This window comes from Meriones unguiculatus, chromosome 2 (assembly GCF_030254825.1).
Source record: "Meriones unguiculatus strain TT.TT164.6M chromosome 2, Bangor_MerUng_6.1, whole genome shotgun sequence".
Taxonomy (NCBI): domain Eukaryota; kingdom Metazoa; phylum Chordata; class Mammalia; order Rodentia; family Muridae; genus Meriones; species Meriones unguiculatus.
The window spans coordinates 53,821,416-53,834,672 of NC_083350.1; the positions used below are offsets into that span (position 1 = coordinate 53,821,416).

At 43.6% G+C, this 13,257-nt stretch overlaps 1 protein-coding gene across 4 annotated transcripts in view; it reads left to right on the forward strand.

Moving 5' to 3' along the window:
• Epb41l4a (erythrocyte membrane protein band 4.1 like 4A) overlaps positions 1–13,257 on the forward strand; it is a 194,316-nt gene that overhangs the window by 105,390 nt on the left and 75,669 nt on the right. For all 4 annotated transcript variants that reach the window (XM_021641450.2, XM_021641448.2, XM_060377495.1 and 1 more), the window contains 2 exons: positions 5,202–5,253; positions 11,200–11,278. In XM_021641450.2, the coding sequence (XP_021497125.2) occupies positions 5,202–5,253; positions 11,200–11,278 (131 nt within the window). The remainder of the gene's footprint in view (positions 1–5,201; positions 5,254–11,199; positions 11,279–13,257) is intronic.

Below are 13,257 nucleotides of genomic sequence, written 5' to 3' on the forward strand. Positions count from 1 at the left end.
CCATGAGGAGGAGGCTGTTGACTGGAACCTTGGCAACTTATCAACATCTGCACCACTGGAGACAACGATTCCTCCATTCCCAGGAGCCATCAGCTGCTCCTACTCCTTTAGTGAGGGTGGGGCCTCATGAGTCCTTCTCCTGTGCCTGATGAAATGGTGGCATGTCAGGGTCACCTCAGCTGCAGTGAGTTCAAGAGTACAGCAACCGTGTCCTGCTCACGGTCTTATCCTTTGGCCCTTGCATCCTTTTCATCTCCTCTTTTGTCATGCCTCACAGGGGTGATACAGATGTCCTCTTTAGAACTGAGTGCACGGGCTGGCTGCAAGTCTGCATTCGCCAACACACAAGATATGGCCAAGCTCCCTCTCACTGTATGCTGTCTGTTCTCTCTTTACACTGTGAAGGAGAACATAGTTCTACTATGAGAACTCTAAGGAGACTCCAGATGAACAGTAGTTACCAGTGGTGTAGATCCTGGTTTGAATATATATTTTGAAGGTTGGGATATAGATTTAGTGGACAGTATTAGAATTTGAAAACTTCTGAGACTGTTGCTTAGGAAGCTGATGAAGCTGTGATGTTATGGGTCAAGGTGGATGAAAGAAACCCAGGGCCTTTAGCCAAGCCTGTCAGGGACAACGAAGGCTCTGCCATTTTTATCCTGGTTACACCGGTGCTGTTGTTAAGATTGGCAGACTGGGCATGGAAGGATACTTTGCTACTTGCCTGTTATATCCTGGGGAAAGAGTGGAGGCAGGGAGGACAGCCGTTGTGCTTGCTGAATAACTGGGTGTTTGGAGCTTATAGCAGGCTGCATGAAATGGGGAAGAGGCAGAGAGGTGTGGTTAGGTTTATTGTTATCTTTGTATAGAATAGGATCTAGTTAGTTTGTGGAAAAAAAATATATATATATATACTAAAGGGAGGGCTTAAAATAGAGAGAAATGAGGAGGGGAACATTATGTCGACACTGGGCTGAGAGATTTTTCTAGAGAATACAGGCTGTTTCTCCTTGGAACAATCTGGATTGGCAAGATGGCAGCACACCCAAGCCCAGATCAGAAAAGCTACACCCTGTTGGTCAGCATCACGTAACAGGATCCTAGAATCGGTGTATCCTTTTACTCTCAAATCTGTGCAGGTGAAAGGGCTAGAATAAGCCTTTCTTTCTTTCTTTCTTTCTTTCTTTCTTTCTTTCTTTCTTTCTTTCTTTCTTTCTTTCATCAGCCTTGTTTTTGTTGCTGTGATAGAGTACTTGAGACTGGTACATCATACCAAGTAGATTGAGTTTGGTGTATGGGCCAAGGGGCTAGATAGCCAAGGGGAGGTGGGTGCATGGGGCAAGGCCTGTGCTGTGTCATAGTGGGTGAACAAGAGGAAGAGACAAAGCAGGAAGAGAGGCCTTGCTTCAGTAACAACCCTGCTCCCGTGAGTGATCCATCCACAGGAAAGCAGGGCCTCCCTCGTGAGCTAATCATCTCTTAAAGGTCACACGCCCTCAGTTCTGTTACACTGGGGACCAGATTTCATCAAGAGCGTTGGGAGAGGACAAATGGTATTTAAACCACAGCATCACACTTCACGAATACTGAGGTCTTGGCTACTGGGCAGCCCCAGTTGTGCTCTCTTGTGAAGGGGTACGATGTCACTCAAAAACAGGTTCACTTAAAAAACTGTAGCTGCCGTTGAGACGGGCAAGGGAGTTAGCTGGGCTGGTGAGGCTCCTGACATGCAAGCGTGAGACCTCAGTCAGGTTCCCCAGCACCTCTGTTAAGTTCTGGGCAGGGTGAAGCTTGCCTGTAACTCCAGGCTATGGGGTGGATATAAGCAGATCCCTGGAGTTCATTGGACAACTAGCCTAGCTAAGTTGATGACCTCCAGGCTCAGTGAGATACTCTGTCTGAGAAAAAATAAGGTGGAGCACAAAGTTGGAAGGAGGTGGACCTGAGAAGTTAGGGGGACGAGTTGGGAAGGATTATGGGCAAAATCCATAGTATGACTGTATGAAATTCTCAGCTAACAAAAATATATAAAATATGTAAAACATAAAATATATAAAAATCAGGAGAAACAGTTGAGAAGGACATCTGCCATGGACCTCTAGCTTCCACATGAACCCACAAAAATACATACGTACTGTCACACCACAGACAGACAGACAGACAGACAGGCAGACAGACAGACAGGCAGGGACAGTGTCTGTACGTACACCACAGACAGACAGACAGGCAGGCAGCTGGGACAATTGGCATGTATTTTCTTACAGTATACGCAGGTATTTGAGATGATTGATGTGTATTTTATAACAAGAATAAAATACACACACAGAGGCAGTTGACGCTGTCATCGACATCTATTTTATGTTTTTTTTTTTTCCTATACGTAAATCTTGGGGATTTTTTTATGAACAATTTTTTCAGTGTTTTTTTCTCTTAGTAAAACCTTTTTTTTTCATTTCCCATGCAGTTTTCTATGTGTCTAATTTTAGTATCACGTGTGTACTCATGTACATTTTTCTCATGCCCTGGATTATAATTCTGTGTCTATGTGTCTAGGCTTTAAGTACCTTGATCCTAGTGGCCTGTCTTACTTTCCAGGAGAGAGCATGATGCGACATAACAGGGTGAGACTTTAGAGTGTTCTTCTGTGTGTGTTCAGTAGCATAAAGCGCAGCTCCAGAATCTTGGGGCTGGTATATCGCATTCAATAGCAATTTCTGTATCTTTTCTCCTTTTGGGCAGGAGCAGCAGCCTGATATGTTCAGCGTGACCAGACATGTGCTGTGTTTGATTGCTTGCTGATAATGAGTGGTGACGGGTACCCTCAGACTGTGGCTGCTTTGGTTCCAAGGTCATATCTTTCCCTTGGTTGAACATAAGTGGATTTTGCATTTCAGGATGTTGGCTTGTGAAGCCCGGTGGATTGTGTTTATTATTTACGTTCTGGAGCATTTATCATTGTCTGACCTCTGCCACTTCTTCCTTCCATTTTGATAAAATGAGATTTGTGCCTGGCGAGCCCTCGATGGATGCCTAGCGTATCAGATGTTCAGGGAGTTGATTGAATGGCCTTTGACTGAGTCTCGCTTTTCTTTGCTTTGTGCAAAACTGTAATTTCGATCTCATTTCAGAGACTTTATTGTGCCTTTTTACATAAAAATCTAATCATTCTCAAGGATAGAGGTTAAATTGTACAGATTAATGTGCTTTGTTTCATACACCAAGCTTCCCTTCCTATCCCGTTGAGATAAAAGCTTCCCTTCTGTTTTCTTTTCATGGACTCTCCAGTGTTTTTCAAACACTCAAGGCAGAAAAACAGAAAATAACACAGTGTATATAAACACTGAGCGTCGTGGTGCATCATTAATATAGCCCACTTTTCCGTTCTTGAGGACTAGCCAAAAGTAAACACTAGAAAGCAGTTTATTAACCAAAATGCCCTGAACCGGGGAATCTATAAAATTTGACACTTTATAATCATTATAGAAGGTAAACTTTAGAAGTGTTGCTCCCATTGGTTCTTTACTGATTTCAGACTCCCTTCCTGTTCCCCTTCATTCCTCTTTGGTACTCTTCATGTCCTTGTGTGTGTGATGGAAAGCCTAAAATTAAAACCCAGTGTTCAGAGTGCTTTGATCTGGAGCAGTGAGAAGAGCCTCTAAGGACCCACCTGCCTCCAGTGCTCTCTCTCACAGAGGTTTCACCAGCCATGATTATGTCTTGAGCCTGCTAACACCCAGAGAGAAGAGAGCTGCTGACCTGCAGAACTCTGAGATAATAAATGGGTGTTGTTCTAAACCTCACTTTTCTTCTTCTTCTTCTTCTTCTTCTTCTTCTTCTTCTTCTTCTCCTCCTCCTCCTCCTCCTCCTCCTCCTCCTCCTCCTCCTCCTCCTCCTCCTCCTCCTCCTCCTCCTCCTCCTCCTCCTCCTTCTTTTTTTGACAATTTGCTATGTAGCAATAGAAACCTAAGCACTGTCAAGTGGGTGTTTGTGTTTCTTGGGCTTTCCCTCTGGGGGGGGGGAGGCATACTTAAATTAAATTTTTTTTTATTTGTTACCCCTCTCCCTGTGTGTGTGTGCCCTTGCAAGCATGAGTATGAAATGTGAATGTGAGTGATACACATGACATGTATCACACTTAGGCTTATACAGCAGTCACTGTCATCATTTGAATCATCTCCTCAGCCTCAGACCTTTTTACTTAACACCAGAAGAAACGGTCTGTCTACTTCATGTTTCCATTTCATGGGAAGAATCTCTAGCTTTGGATTCGAAGGAGCAGGAGTCTGTTTTGTGTCCGAGAACACAGCACCGGGGGGCTGCTTTCTCTCTGCACGGTGAGCAGCATCTTCCTCTGAACCAGCGTTTCAGCACCAACGCAGCATCTTTGGTCACTTTAGGCTCTCCAGAACACCCTTGGCTTCAAATATCTCTTCTGCTTTCAGGCTGGATCTTGGCCTTTTAAGATGAGAAACCAGGAAGGCCAGAAAAGTGAAGGCTTCTTCCAACTGGCGCACTTGTGCTGTGCTGGATATTTTGTAACATCTTTGGAGAAGCGGAACTGCCTTGATAGACAGTAGCAAATGGGTGCAGATGTATTGAGGCTAACACAGAAGTGAGGTGACTTCCTGGGACACTTAGTCTGAAACGCTTATCACATATAATTTGAAATAGAGGGTAAGAGGATGTCATAACACATTAGATCCACCGTGTGTGATAATGGTTCGCCCAAGAGAAGGAAACACTGTTAGGTAGCTTCTCCAGGACTTTTCTTGTGTCCCCTGATTCTCTCCTGAGTGTGTGTGTGTGTGGGGGGGGGAGATGAGTTATCTCATCAGGGTAAGTACAGCCAGTGATGAGTTCGGGGGCGTTTTACAGGGAGACATGACTCAGGCTGTGAAGGAGGACTTTGGAAAGACACTTAGAGGGTGGTCTGTGTGCACTGTCTTCCTCATAGGCTGGGATCACCCGACAGTGAGGACTCTCCATGCGAGAAGCATAGCTTCCCTGCCTCTCCCTTCTCTTTCTTTAATGTGCTAGCCACAGAAAGCCTCTTAGGTGTGTTTGTGGAAGGAACATGATGCGTGATCAAGTGTTTATTTGTCAGATATTAAAATATCATTTGAATAATACTTTGGAAGTACTGTTGGTGCCAAGGCCAGCGGACAGCATCTAACTAATTACCCGTTTCTGTCTCACAGTATTGGCTGGATCCCGCAAAGACTCTTGCAGAGCACAAGGAGCTAATCAACAGTAGGTATTTAATTTTAATTTTCTGAGAGGGTGACCTGGGTATGGTGAAATGTCTGTGATTAGTTTAGCACTGGTTGGGGGACAGTAGGACCAGAGAACAGCAGTGTGTCCTGTGAGGCTCTCTCCAGACTGCGGGGGAGTGTTCATTGAATCAGACCCTCTGCGCATCTTGCTGCTGTATGGAATGTGTCCTAGGGACACACCCTCGCGTGGTTTTTATCTGTGACTTTTCTCTGTTTGTCTTTAAAACCACACCTTAAAAAGGGAAAAAGGCAGAGAGGAAAGAGTTTGCTCCTGGGTTATGGTGGGTTTTGTTATCCATGCCACAGGGAGTACCCTGTGACCTGGAAAGTTTCTGTGACTTCAGAGAAAGGGGGGGATACAAGAGAGAGAGAGAGAGAGAGAGAGAGAGAGAGAGAGAGAGGAGAGGCGGGGATACAGGAGAGAGAGGAGAGAGAGAGCAGAGAGGAGATGAGAGAAAGGAAAGAGCAGAGAGAGAGGAGAGAGAGAGCAGAGAGAGAGGAAAGAGAGGAGAGAGGCAGAAAACAGAAGAGAGAGAGGAGAGAGACAGAAGAGAGGGGGAAGAGAGAGGAGAGAGAACAGGAAAGAGAGGAGAGAGTCAGAGAGAAAAGAGGGGAAAGAGAGGAGAGAGAATAGAGGAAAGAGATGAGAGAGACAGAGAGAGAACAGAAGAGAGAGGAGAGAAGAGAGAGAGGATAAAGGAGAGAGAGAGGACAGAGTGGGGGAGAGAGATTATTCCTTGTCAGGAGTTAGCTTTTGGGATAATCAGTATGAATTAGGGGAGGTGTAATTAAAAACGTATTCTTTAATCTTAATATTCATGCACAAGATTTTATTTATAAACACATGTGCAAACTTAAGTAGCAAAAGAATCTAATTCTTTACAGACTTTTGTGATAAAATGATAGCAGTTAAAAGTTTGAAACATTTTGTGTGCAATTTGTTGACATTAAGTAATTCACATTGTCGTAACTACCATCATCCACATAATTTTTCATTATCCCAGACTGACCTCTGTATCCAGCAAACCATTTTGTTTAAATTGTGACTGACTGCCAATTAAAACCTAATGGACCCTTCTGCCTTTATGGCCCATCCCTCCCATGCCTGTGGGCCCTTTCTCTGTGGTGATGTTGACTGTGTGAATGTCTGGACCCCAGCACAGGAATGCAGCCACACCTCAGAGAGGAAGTAGGAACCCAGACCTGCAGGACCCTCGGGAGCAAGTACAGAGTCTCTGAACATCAGCTTCACTGTTACCATCTCTGGCTTTCTACCTCTCTGGTGGAAATCACCAAAGTTTACAATACAGTTCTGGCCCATTTGAACCAATTAAAAGAAAAACAGTAACTATCAGGAATAATTATTTTAAAATAAACTTGCAGGTTTCTCCTATAGAGAACAACTGAGGTAGTAGAAAAAGAAAAGTAAACCAGCAGATCACATGGTTCATGCCTATAATCCCAGGACTCTAGAGGCTGAGGCATGGGAGATGCCACAGGTTGAGGCCAGCTTGTGCGACATAGTGGTTTCAGGCCAGCCTCAACTACAAAGTCCTTGCGTCAAAAACAAGCAGGCAAACACAGGGACTGGAGAGATGGCTCGGTGACAAGAACACTGGCTGCTCTTCCAGAGGACCTAGGTTTGATTGCCAGCACACAGATGATAGCTCATAACCTCCCAATTCCAGAGGACCAAATGCTGTCTTCTGGCTTCCCTGGACACCAGACACACATGTGGTATACAGACATACATACAGACAAAGCACCCATATGCATTAAAATAAGTAAGCCTTTAAAAATATTTCATGTCAAATTATTAAAGCGTGCCTGGGTTCATTTAAAGTCTCCATTAAAATATTCTATTACAGCATTGTAAGAACTGATAATTTTTTGATTCCCAAATGCTGCAATGTTAAAGACTTAATGTATCATAAGTGTAAAATATGATCTTAACCAAAGAAATATGGCATGGGAGATGTTCTGTTTATCTCATGAAGTATGTTGATAGTGAAGGCAAATGGCATAGTCAGCGTGAGTAGCCATAAAAATAGTAGACCATTTCTAGTCACTAAGATTCTCATAGATAAATCTGGATTTGCTTGCCCTAATCTAAGTGGAAATTCAAAATTATCGTTATTGCACTAGAACTTAGTTTTCATGAGAGCTTGATGGGTGAATTACCACTGTCTGGTTCCTACATGTTTTTTAGTAACACAAAAATACTGGTTTCACTTTAAGGGTTTCTTTATGTTGATCCCATTGAATGGATGGATTTCAGCTACTAGTAAGTCAGTGATTTGCTTCATCAATACCTCAGTTTTGTAGTTAGTCTTAGAATATAGAAGCTAGAAGATGGCTAGAAATATTCTTACACAAAAATGATCATTTCCTGGGCTGTAGATTTCTCTGCCAGGAGCTCCAGACGAGAGTTTGCTCCAAAGGTCTGTTTTCCCAGACTTTAGAAGACTGTACACACACAGTATGAAATACTAGGCACAGGCAGGCTTGATTCTCATCTCCGTGGTTTCAGACAAGCTGCTTAACTCCTCAGAGCTTCACCTTCTTTGTGGTAGTTTCCACGCTGTGACGAAAAATGAAATATTCATGATTTTTTGTTGTTATCTGAGACCGGGCCTCACTGTACATTACATCCCTAGCTGTGTTGGGACTCACTCTGTAGACTAGGGTGGTCTTGAACTCACAGAGACCCACCAGTGTCTGCCTCCAAGTGCTGGGATTAAAGTCATGGGCCACCACACTGGACAATACGGAATGGCAATAGCTTGCCTGTGTGCAGCAGAGAAGGCCAAAGCCCTTAAAGAAAATTAACTCAAGCTGAGTGATTTTCATTGTGCATTTTTCAAGTTTCTGCTTAGCTGCTCATGACTGGACACAGATGAAACGTCTATGCTGGGTGAATAGGGGTCATCTGTCATGATCCACAGGACGAAAGTAGCTCTGGAGTCTATAGACTGCCTCTTCCCTTTATGTACGTTTTAGCAGCATGCAAGCCTCCCTGCCCCCGCCCCCCTGGGTGCCAAGCCCAGCCGCCTGAGGGCACAGGCGCACCCATCTGCTCAGGAGCAGAGTTTGATTGACACAGACCATCAGCCGTCCCCGGACTTCCTGGCTCTTCTAAATATTTAATAGTCTTGCCTCCTTGGTGTCTGTGTTCAGGGGTTTGTCGGAAATACAGTGATTGTATCGCATGTTGAATAAGCATAGAAACAAAATATATGGAATAGTGATAAGAAATTAGAGCAAAGGTTTTTAAGATGTAGATTTTTTTTAAAGCCCTAAGTGTAAGAAGTAACTCATGAAGGAAGGCAGAGATGAAGGGGGATGGGCCAACTCGTGATGTCCTGTGTATACAATTAATAGGGCTTTGGGAGAGTTCAAAACAGATTCCGAGTGTGTGAGAATAGCCGATAGCATGGTTTGCATATTAGAAATTAACTGTATTTTTATTACTTGTTTTAATTTGTTTCTTTCCCACAGCTTTTAGGTTATGACTTTATTTATTAAGTTACGACTTCATTTATTTAACTAAAACTGAAAGCAGATTAGAGTTTCTATGTATCAATAAAATGCTTTCAGAAGGCAAATGCTTCCTGCTTTCTGTTCGTGGGGCAGAGCCTTTGTTGAAACAGTCAGTTGCAGCACTGACGGTCAACTGGAGCACCAAGTAAAAAGTTCTTTCTAAAACAAAGGGCCTGGCCATTGGAAGGTGGAGACAGGATTTCAAATCAACCTCAGCTGGGAGCGGGTTTGAGGTTGGCTTTAGCTCCAATCAGATCCTGTCTCAAAACAGAAACAAAGCATATTAGATCTATTAGTAATTACTGCCATCTTGGAAGTTCGCCGTTTTGAAAACAGTTCAGACCACATCCATTCATTCCAAAATAAGAAATAGTTCTAGGAAGAGCATATTACAATGTACCAGTACCCGGGGGAAATTCCTATTCCTGCACAATGTGTTTCTTTGTGTTTACCCATGCACATGCAATTCCAGGCTTTGTTTCTAAGTTTGCAGATTTTGTTCTTGCTGCCTATAGGCTTAGGTGTTGTGTGTGTGGTAAATGAGTCAGAAGTGTCTTTTTGCACATGTGAGGATATGGTTTTTTTTGTTTATTTTTTTTTTTTGGAATAGTTTGAGGGGCTGGAGAGATAGCTCAGTGGTTTAGAACACTGGCTGCTCCTCTAGAGGACCTGAGTTTAACTACTGGCACCCACATGGCAGTTCCCAATAATCTATATTTCTAGTTCCAAGGATCTGACCCCTTCTGACCTCTGAGGGGAACAGACATGCCTGTGGTATGCGTACATATATGCAGGTCGGCAAACACTCATACACATAAAATAAAGCAAATGAATCTAAAGGAAAAATAGAGTAGTTTGAGAATGCAGCAGATAGTATGTTAACACATGGCTTCTCTGACTATTATTTTTCTTGAGAAATGTACATGATTAAGGAGATCCCAGCTAATCAGTTTGCAGGATACTCCTGTTTTCTCTTCCCAGCTTTCACCCCAGTTTAGACATTCTTGTGTATTTTTCCTAGGACAAACAACATATATTCCCCATTTTTTTTTTTTTTTTCCCTATGAAGTGTCAGGTTTCTGTGCTCAGGACTGTGGGCTGGTGACGCTGTCCACACCAGCGTATGACGATCTGTATCTGTTGGACACACTGAGACTGGTCCACTGTCCCGTGGTTGTGGCTCGCTGACACGGTCCTCTGCTATCAGCATTATTCACAGCTTGCTGGCAGAGAAGTTTAGACAAACTCTGTCTTGATGGTTGAAGTGATAAGTAGATGGCTTTAAAAAAATCATTTATTTGTCAATACGCTTTTTTGATTGTGAAAACAATCTCTCTTTCCTCCCTCCTTCACTCAGTGATGAATAATTCAAAATATAAATTGATAAAAATTGTGTACAGACTGTCCAACCAGCTATAAGAACCTGTAACATTGGCCTTAAGTGTTTTTTGTGTTTGTGTGTGAATGAATACACACTCAGAACTCATTTCCTGTTTTCAGTAGTCTTGAACCATGCCGTTTCCATCTTGTGTCCTTGTGTCTTTAGAAATATTTTGTAGTGTGTGCTGCATGCGTGTGTACCTGTATGGCCAGGTGTGTGCGCTGTGTGTACATGAGTGTGTGTACCTATATGCAGAGACCAGAAGAGGATGTCGGGTGTCCTGCTTTATCATTCTGTTTTACAGGATCCCTCCTAGAACCAGGAGCTTGATTGGCAGTCAGAGAGCCCCAGGAAGTCCTCTGTCTCAGCCCTGCACAGTGCTGGGGCCACAGACACAGGTGCAACCACTCCTAGCTTTTTGCGTTGATGCTGGGATCTGAACTCAGATCCTCTGGCTTGTATAGCAAGTGCTCTTACCCACTGAGCCATTTCCCCAGCCCCAAGTAAGGAGCCTTCCATTTTAGCAAACGGTTAAAATTCAAAATCCTCAATAGTTTTTAGAAGTATGTATAAGCTGGGCATGGTGGCACATGAGGGTAGTTTAATCCCAACACTGGGGACAAAGGGGCAAGTGGATCTCTGTGAGTTCAAGGCCACCCTGGGCTAGATAGCAGGTCCTAGTCAGGCCAGCCAGAACTACATAGCAATGCTGACTCAAACATGGACACCACACACACACACACACACACACACACACCACACATTTATGCCAGTGGATACACAGTCTACCTAGAGGTAAATTGTAAACTAATATTATTTGATATGAGAGTGTAAAGCTTAAAATATAATTCGTATGGAAATGAACCATCAACTGCTTGAAATAGATGTTTTCATATTTAATGTGCTCTCCATATGTGAATATAACTCTTACTTGTTACACATTACAGTGCATCTTTGATTATAATATGAAATATGATTAGTTCTTACTTTTTTTTTTTAAAGCTGGACCTCCATATACTTTGTATTTTGGTATTAAATTCTATGCTGAAGATCCATGTAAACTAAAAGAAGAAATAACCAGGTACAGTATTCACTTCATCTTTGGCTAATGTGCTGTGCATGAGAGGCTGTCTTGAAAGTGGATTGAAAGTTGGGGTAAACACCACGTCTTGTGACGCGTCTGCTGTGAGGATTCCATTTTAGCCTTGCACGAGCCCGAGCAGGGTCCATGATAGATGTGCTGGGAAGTGACAGGAGCCTGGGTGACCTGATGATAGATTTTGCATCTGCTGTGAGGCAGAGTGCCATTATCCAGCACTCCTTCAGCCTTTGTGTTCATGTGAGAGCAGCCATTCGAGGTGCAGAGGGGGAGGGTATTTGGGTGCTAGTTTTACACATAGGAATATATGCTAAGAAAGCCAGTTACCCTCCTTTAACTAGTTGTAGGCAAATCATCAGCTGTTTAGATATATTTCGTTTATCTCTGCAGGAGATGAAAAGATAGTCACTTTAAATATTAAACGGGGAGATAAAAGACCAGTACTTTAATGTATTACTTTATCTTTATTACCAAAAAAAAAAAGTATTTCAGTAAAGACGATTTTCTCGTTGGTATTGATTAGCTACATCACCAAAATAGACTACACCAGCATTTGGAAGCGCCTTCTAAAGAGAGCGTTATCGGTGCCCTGGTGAACTTGACTGGTGAACCGGCTGTGAAAACAAAAGCATTTGTCAGAACTTAAATTGTGAAATTTCCAGTGAACTTTTATCATGGACTGAAGTAGAGCATTGTACATCATGTGAAAATCTGGAAGTCCCTTCAACAAAGGCAACCCTTGTGCCCTCCATTCCATCCTTTTGCTTGTACATATGCTTGCGTGTGGGGGGGGATGTGCACAGGCGGAGGCCAGAGCGCAGGTGTGTTTTGCAATCACTCTTCTTCGTTTTTGAGACAAGGACTCTAATTGAACATGAAGCTCATTTATTTGGCTAGGCTGGCTGGCTAGCAAGCCCCAGGGGAGATGTCTGCCTCTGTGACCACATCGTGGGTTTCCAGGTGTCACCCTTCTGCCTGGCTTGTGCGGTGGGTGCGAGGGATCCGAGCTCGTGTTCTCATGCTTGCTCAGCAGACCTGCATTGACCTGGCTGTTTTCCCGGCTCCTTTTGCATTCCTGCGCCTTTCCGCTCAGACCTTCTTTCCTGTCTATTTTGGACTCGTTGGGCTTTCCCATCCCACTCTGACCTGCCACACGGAGGCCTTCAGCACCAGGCGGTGTCCGCCCGCACATCACCCGCCTCCCTCTGCTTCTGAGCACTCTGAAGAGCCAGCACCCTCGCAGGCTTTCTAGCACGCACCTTTCTGTGAGAAGAGAGTTGTTCTGAGAGGAGAGGTATTTATATTAGAGCTTCATGGGTGCAGGGCCGGGAACCGAGTCTAAGAGGTGTGAAAAATGCGTTCACATCTATAACTCGTCAGAGAACGGCAAAGGGACATTCTGTTTAGAAACGTCGAAAGTCCATCGTTTCAATGGACTCTGCCTCAGCATCTGTCTCGAGAGTTTTGTAAGCATTGTAGAGGGTGAATCAGTGTATGTGTGGAGTGGTTAATACTTAATTAATGTGAACGTTCAGTGCTTTGCCCTGTATTTGTCCTGACAGCAGTGAGTTTACACTCACATAGAGTTCCAAAGGAATGCTTGTGCTAAGATGAAGAGAAAGACCAAGGGCTTATAATCCATTTCTTTACCTCTGTTTACGTTGTATTAATAGGGAAAAGAAATTTTTCTTCAGAATCAACTAATGCTATGCCCAGGAGTATTGTCAGTGCCAGACTGTGCAAGAACTGGAGGACATAATTAGCTTATAGGTGGTGACTATAAACGCAGTTAAACATAGGTGAGCTAAAGGCACATGTGTTTTGTGACATGCGGAGGATGATGCCATTGACTTGCCCGAGAACACTGCTACATCGACATAAGTGAGGCGATTACGTAAAATAGCTCCATTTATTTGCTGTGTGTGTGACTGTAAATGTACAGTGTGAATGGTGTGTGTGTG